Here is a 7845-nt window from a genome sequence, read left to right on the forward strand (position 1 = left end):
ACATTCTGCTCAACTAGACACATTATTTAGTTGAGAGCAAAGGCTTTTGTTTGAACTGCAAAGGCCTGAACTATGGAAACCTGGGCTACATCATCAGTTTTGCTAAGGTGTGATTTTTAGGAAAGAAAAAAAAAATATATAGCAACTCTGCAACACACATCTAGATTCTGCCAAAGAGGAACTATAGAAGCTTGATTTGAAAATTTCTAGACCCTGTGAAAACAAACCAAAAAGGGGGAAGGGCATTATTTACAAACTTATTTCCACAAAGCTATTTAATTTATTACAATATAACCATTAACAGGATTTAGGAGCAACACTTTGAAATGTCTAATTCTTATGAAGAGAAGAACACTGTAAACAGATATCACTTCCATTGTATCACAGGTAAAGAACTATGGTAAGGCAATTCAAGAAAATTATAAATAAAATGAAGCCTTTATGTCAGATGAAATCTCTGATTTTTAATTAATCCCTATCATAAGGAATTAAAATATGGCATCCCTCAGGGTTTTCCTTAGATAAATTCAGTATCAAAGGGGGGAATTATAACAAAACCTTGTGTTCTTTATTTTATTTTATCTCACATCAAATTTAACCACAGAAAATACATTTTGGCAGTTGTATAACAATTAAAGTTAATATCTTTTTAAAATGAAAATAGAAAATCATCTCCTTATGGTACAAGCAAAAATCAGAACAAAAAAGATCCTGTTTATTGTGTCAGATGTCTAAACAGAATGTAACTTTGTAAATGGATCCCTTGTCCCCTGACAGCAATATTGAAGAGATGAAGAGTATCAATTACTATTACTAATTACATTAAGGGGAATGTGTTTCATTCTCCTTTATTTCATTTTGGCTCAGCTATTTATTATGGTTAAAACTTTACACATCTTTTGAATACTGAACAACATATAAGTTTTCCAGTCACTTTTGGCAAACTGCATGATTTATACCGATGGCTTTGCAGGTTTTCTATTTTGGTATATGGACTTCTTTGCTCTGTTAAGAGTCTAACACCATACATTAGTTTATTTATAAGCCTATCACTTTGCCTTTTAAACAGGATGCCACAACAGTCTTGATATTGGCTGTCTTAAATGCTCAAGAATATAGAGCCAACCTCATTTGATGAGCCAAATAAAGCTTAAGTGACAGCACAGATCATATGAGGGCGTTGTATAAAATATCTATAAATCTGCCACTTGATATGTCCCCTCCAAAGTTTAAGATTACACAATTTAGAATGCAAATGTCATTCAGCTACGGGACAAAACATCCTATTAGGATTACAGCGAAGAAGTAAACATTCTGCAGAAAGATGTCTTCACACACGTTTGCACTGCAAATTATCATTTTCCAAGGAAATTTCTGTAGATATAAATTTATTTGTGGGTGTTTCTAAGTCGATCTTAAAAATGTAGTATTATTTTAACTAGATGTGTCCTTGTTTACAAAACTGGTAAAAGTACCACAAACAAAACAAAAATCTTCTTCTAACTCCAGGTAAAGCAATAACACAATAAATATAAACCCTCCCCTTAGTAAATTTCAGGTTAAAAGAAATAAGTAACTCAGGCTCACCGGCATCACATATTTTCAAAAGCCATTTAATGTAATGAAGTTCAAGCCTGTATTTTCTTGAATTGCTTTGACAATTGGATATAAAACCACGTTAAGTCTGTTTCTCCTTATCCAAATAGCTACAGTAAGGTACTATAAGTAGCAAATATTTCTTTAGGAAATTGATTTTTAAAACTATGAAAGCGATAAGGAATTAGTATCTCTTTTCTATGTCTTTAATGAGCCCATCAATAATATCTTTAATGATGCTATAAAACAAGTTTTTCTTTTGCCTTAATTCTTCTCCGATTGCACATTCCACATGCAAAGCATATTTAATAGAAAAACTATTATTCAATATTATTTGGCAGTCATAAATGTGTTTTTTGAGATGAGTTCTCGGGATAAGAAATATATGGTATTTTATTAGCGGGGTTGCTACAGCATTAGACACAGCAGTTTCCAAAAGGTTTTACTGGCTGAGTGTCAGACCTTGGTGGGTGTAAAAAGTAAACTTTGTAAGCATTACATATATCACACAAGCAAAACTTCCAAAAACAAATTTTCTATTTTCTGAAGTTCATCTCAAAATATGCTTTTTTAAACTATTTCCACATTTCACTGAAAAACAGCTGTATCAAATATTCCATATAACCTTAATAGTGTCAGGATATCACAATGCAGACCAAAATTTTCTTGTACACAGTGCATCAAACAAGAACATTTCTGTTGCTTGGCTTAAATAATAAAAGGCTCATGTACTTTACTTTTGCTTATAAACTTTTAATACCAAACATGAAGAATGCAAGTGCTAACTGCAAAGCCTCACAGAAGTTTGTTACAGACACTGAAGTATTAAAAACGTATACACAAACAATGAATCATGGAACACTACATCAAAAACTAATGATGTAATGTATGGTGATTAACATAACAAAATAAAATTTTAAAAAATGTAGTTTTGCATGATATTTGCATATCATTAAATATTTTTAAACCAACAGTTATGTCAAAGTAGTCAGTATTTAAGTATCTCAGACTTGGTACTTTATTTGCATGAGCCAGCCTCCGTGATCTGTAAAATCTTACATAATACATTAACACAGTTAAACTTTTATAGTGTCCAATTTGCAGAGGCACCAGTAGTAACTTTAGAAATTTTCTCCCTGGATGTAATTATCCACTCAGTAGCCACAAAACAAAATAATTTCAGGTCAAAACTAACCACCCAAACAATATATACGTATTTATCTTGAAAACAGAAAAGGTAGGATGAATTAGTACTGTCCAGTATGAAGTACTGCCTACTTTGAATATGTTCTGAGGTAGCTTAGTAAACACTGGTTTGGTAACTTGCAAAATGCAACAGTGCACCTTGCGTAGATGGCCTGTATTCAATTAATGATACATGAATTAACATTAAATTACTGCCGTTAAATTTTTAAATAATAGCTTAAAAGAGAGAAAACAACACTTCACAGAAGATGCTCTGTCTCCGGGTTATTAGCCTTGTGTGGGATATTTAAATATATTTGGAACACATCTTACCTGTTTGCTGTACTTGTTATTGGTCTGACAGCTGTATTCAGAGCAGTGATCTGATCCAATTGAAATGTTGTCTCCCGCTCCCACAAATGTGTTGGCTGGTGGTAGATCTTGCACGGCCTGGTGTTTTTTTCCTGCAGTTGGTGACTGGGGGTGAAGCTGGACGGTAGGCAACGGAGAACTAGATTTGTAATGCCTGGCCAGGTCAGGACTGCCGGGCCCCCCATTAACGGATCGGTATCGCCCCATGCTTGGGCTGTCTGACAGCTTCTCATTGACACTATCATACCTCTGTCCATTTGGTTTAGAAGCTTCTACAGTGACAATGCTGCTGTAGAGAGGCTGCTTAGACTTTTTGTTTTTCTTGTCCTTTTTAGGCTTTTTAGATTTGTCGTGCTGCTGGGGTGTAAAAAAGTCTTCATGATCTTTTTTGCCAGCTTCATAGCCATTTTTATTTTTCGACCGACAGTACCTTGCCATAACTACAATTAAGATGATTAGAATCACTGTCATAATTCCAGCAACCACCCCAATGACAATACTGAGTCTCTGTTTGCTAATTTCATAACTTGGGTCACCAGCTATGTCCTGGGTGAGTGGGGTGTGCAAACTTCTGGCTATCTGGGAGTCAATCACAGTTGCATTAGACACACTTTCATTGACAAACACATGCACCAGAGTCGTGGTGGACTGGGAAGGCTGTCCACTGTCATTCACTTGCACCACCAACCTGTGCAAGCCATAATGCTTTTGGGTGAGTTTTCCCACTAAGGAAACCACACCACTGCTGGAATCAATCTCAAACAGCTTGAAGGGATTCCCTCCCACAATGCTGTAGTTAAGGTCTGCATTGATGCCATCATCACTGTCTGTTGCCAACACTGTAGCTACTACTGTCCTGACATTACTTGAAGGTGGCAGTAAAGTGTAGGAAATGTTTCTGGGAAGGGTAACTGTGGGAGCATTGTCATTCTCATCCATCACAAAGAGAGAGACTGTGGCTGTGGCTGATCTGGGAGGATCCCCCCCATCCACAGCCTTGACTCTGAAGGTGTATGTGGTCTGATGTTCCCGGTCAAAAGACATTGTGGAGTAAATGGTCCCTGTGTCATTTTCAATGGAAAAAATGTTACTGTTTTCCTCTACGTAGAGGCTCATCTCCGCATTGCGCCCCTTGTCTGCATCCATCACCGTGACCATCCCCACCGGGCTGTTGGGCTGCAAGTTTTCTTTCACATAAAAGGTAAAGACGTCCTGCATAAACTTAGGGTCATTGTCATTCTTGTCAGCCACCTGCACAATCACCGTGGTGCTGCCCTGCAGCACTGGGATGCCTTTGTCTTTGGCATTAACTTTAAACTCATACCTGTCTGTCTGCTCTCGGTCCAGCACCGTATTGACAAGGATGTCCCCAGAATCAGGATCGATGGCAAAGATCCCCATCACGGAGGAATCCAGAGAGTAGGCAATCTCTGCATTTTTCCCACTGTCCGCGTCTGTCGCCAGCACCGTGGCCACCCTCTCTCCAGGGATGTTGTTCTCTGGAAAGTAAACCTCCACCACGGACTGGCCGAAGACCGGCGGGTTGTCATTGGTGTCTCCTACCTTGACAACCAGGGAGTTGTTGCTGGAGAGGCTGGGGCTGCCCGAGTCCACCGCCACAATGACCACGTTGAATTCCCGGGTGGTCTCATAGTCCAAAGGGGCCGAGGTGTGCAGAAAGTACTTTTTCTTGTTCTGGTCGCCTTCTGTGTCGCTGGCCGGCTTGAGCTGGAAGGGCACGTCACCCACCACGGTGCAGGTGACTACCCCATTCTCGCCTTGGTCTCGGTCGGACACCTGTACCAGAGCAATGGGGGTGTCGACCAGAACATCCTCGGCCACGTTGGCCACCCCATCCTTGAGTGGGATACGCCCGATCTTGCGGATTTCAATGGACGGAACATTATCGTTCTCGTCCTTGATGTTGAGGACCACCGTGGCCTTGTCGGTCTTGGGGGGCTGCCCGCGGTCGCGGGCCATGACGGTGAAGCGCAGCTGGTTCACCTCCTCGCGGTCGATACGGTGCAGGACACTGAGCCAGCCGGACGTCTCGTCCAGGCGCAGCAGCCGCCGCACGGATTCGGTAGCCGCTCCGAACACATACTCGATCTGTCCGTTGACCCCCACGTCCAGGTCGGCGGCACGCAGCTGCAGGATGGGAGTCCCTGGGGCGCTATTCTCGGCTAGGTCAGCTTCGTACACGCTCTTCTCGAAACGGGGACTGTTGTCGTTCACGTCGGTGATGAGCACCCTCAGGATGGCCTGAGAGGAGCGAGGCGGGTCGCCACCGTCGCGCACCCGCAGGGTCAGCTCGTACGAGTCGCGTTGTTCCCGATCCAGCGCCCCCTTCACGATCAGCTGTGGCTGCTTCTCGCCATCCGGGGTGTCGGCCACCTGCAGTTCGAACACGCTGCTGCGGCCACCGGGGTTGGTCCCGCCGCCGCCCTCTGGTGTGTCCGGCCGCCTCTTGGAGCCGCCGGGGCCGCCGCCGCTCGCGCCGTTCCCGCCGCCCCCGGGGTAGGGGGCGCTGTCGGCAGGCCCAGCACGCCGGCCCTCGCCGCCGCTGCCGCCGCCGCCGCCGCCGCCGCCGCCGCCCCCGCCCCCGGGCTCCTGGAGCAGCTCGTAGCGCTCGATGCCGTTGCGGCCGAAGTCACGGTCAGTGGCGGTGGGTAGCAGGTAGAGAGTGCCCACCGGCCTGTTCTCCTCCACCGTGAGCGTGAGCACGGGTGACGGGAAGGTGGGCGTGTTGTCGTTGATATCGAGTACGATGACCCGACCCTCGAACAGGTCCACCCAGCTCTGCGAGGGCCCGATCACCGACACTTCGAAGTCCAGAAAGCACTCGTTCTCGTCGAAGATCATCTGACACTGGGGCAGCTTCTCGCGGTCGATGCGCCGCTCGCTCGTGCTCAGCTCGCCGGTGAGGTTGTCGATCTTCAGGTACTCCGAGCCCGACTCGAGGCTGAAAGTCACCTCACCCGAACCGGTCACGATGCCCAAGTCCGAGGCGACGTTGCCGATGCGGACATCCGCTGGGCCTTCCTCGGCCAGTCGGTATCGGAGGAGTTGCTTGGCGGCCGCCAGGCTGAGCGAGAGCGGCAAGAGGAGACAGCAACCCAGGCACCAGCCCCGCGCCCATCCCGCGGTCCGCATCCTCAGCATCTTCTCCTGCTGCTGCTGCTACTGCTCCTTCTAATCACAGCCCCCTCGGCGCCCCCCTCCTACGGGGCCGACCGCCTGCCCCCCTCACAATCTTCTTCTCTCTCCGGGAAAGGAGGGAGAGGAGGGAGGGGGCAAGAGCACCGTGCGGAGTCGGCCAGGGGGACCAGCGATAAATCCTTCTTCTTTTTTTTTTTTCTTCTGCTTCTTCTGAAAGTTATTGTTTCATAATTCATGCAATGGGTGCTAATCGCCCGCTCGCCGGCCGCCGTTCAGTCGCAGTACTCACAGTTCACGGGACACTGCGCGCCGCGGGCTCGGCGCCCCCACAAAGTCATCCCCGCAGCGGGCGGAGGATCCCGAGCTCCCGTCCCCGCTCTGTCGGATGGGGCCGGAACCGCTCCGGCAGGCGGGCGGTGGAGCCGGGAAGCGGCGGGGAACAAGCCTGCAGCCTCCCCCGCCTGCCAACCCCGTTCGTCTTTGCTGCTACTCGAGTTGAGTCCAATTCACGTTCCAGCCACTCACTCCAGACCCAGCTTCTGCTCCGGCTGCCCAGGCAAACGTGAGTTGCTTCCTGCACGAGGCGCTGGGGCCAGCAACAAGCCAGTCTGAACTCTGACTCCGCTCTGGCAGCGGGGGAGCCAGTCAACAGAGAATGAAGAATCCCTGGCAGGTCGCTTCGGGCACCGTGCAGTGGAGACCACTCGCGTCACACAGCGGTCCGCGTCCGGGTCCCCCCCGCGCGCCGAAGAGCAGCCCGAGCCATCTTCAGAGACGCCCAGAGAGTCAGTCCCTTCTCACTCCCAAGAGCTCGGGTTTCTCTTTTTTTCTTAACAACTCTGCGCAAGGTCATTAGTCACGAAGCCGCCGCCTGAAACCGCAGCAGCCGTTCGCCCGCGGGGGCGAAGGCTGAGCCGTGCGCACCGCGCGGTGCCCAAGTTTGGGTTCGCAGCCGCAGAGTCCGTGCCTTTCCTCACCTGCATTCGGCCCGCAATTCCGAGCACTGGGATCTGCAGCGCTGTGCGCGATTCAGGGAGGAGATTGCAGGCTCTCTCCCCGCTCTCTCTCGATCCCTCCCCTCCCTCCCTCTCTCTCCTCCCTCCTCCTCCTCCTCTCTCCTCCCTCCTCTCCTTTCCCCTTTCCCCTGCTCCCACTCTCTCTCCTGCACGCTCCCTCTCCTTCCTCCCAGTCCCAATGCTGGCAACTCAAGCTGAACTTGATCCCTTTGCAGTTCAAAGGTGAGCAAACCAGGCTCGGTGCTCAGGCGACGTTGGCCTGGCAAAAGCCCCCGGCCGGGCTCCCCCAACGGCAATTAACAAAGATGCCCAATTCTGTCCGGATTTCCGAAGAAAAGCCAAAGGCGCTGGGGAGGGGGTGAGCGGGAGGTGGAGTCAGAGACAGCTGCCAAGTAGCTTAAAAAGAAAAAGAAAAAAAAAAAAAATCCAGTTTGCCAAGGGGAGAAAAAGTGCCAGTCGGTTGTTGCCTCGGAAGTGCCCTGGCACGGCGGGTGAATTCCGCAGTTGTCTCGTCCCC

General features: G+C 48.0%; 1 protein-coding gene across 14 annotated transcripts in view; it reads right to left on the reverse strand.

Moving 5' to 3' along the window:
* PCDH7 (protocadherin 7) overlaps positions 1–7399 on the reverse strand; it is a 419547-nt gene extending 412148 nt beyond the window's left edge. For 9 of the 14 annotated variants that reach the window (XM_081812506.1, XM_081812504.1, XM_081812503.1 and 6 more), the window contains exon 1: positions 3115–7399. In XM_081812506.1, coding sequence (XP_081668632.1) covers positions 3115–6315 — 3201 coding nt within the window. In that variant the 5' untranslated portion in view covers positions 6316–7399. The remainder of the gene's footprint in view (positions 1–3114) is intronic. The other 5 variants (XM_081812505.1, XM_081812516.1, XM_081812514.1 and 2 more) reach the window with 2 other exon arrangements.
* Between the last annotated feature and the right edge of the window lie 446 nt (positions 7400–7845).

This window comes from Leptonychotes weddellii, chromosome 2, assembly GCF_054177405.1.
Source record: "Leptonychotes weddellii isolate Sample4059 chromosome 2, ASM5417740v2, whole genome shotgun sequence".
In the NCBI taxonomy this organism is placed as follows: Eukaryota; Metazoa; Chordata; class Mammalia; order Carnivora; family Phocidae; genus Leptonychotes; species Leptonychotes weddellii.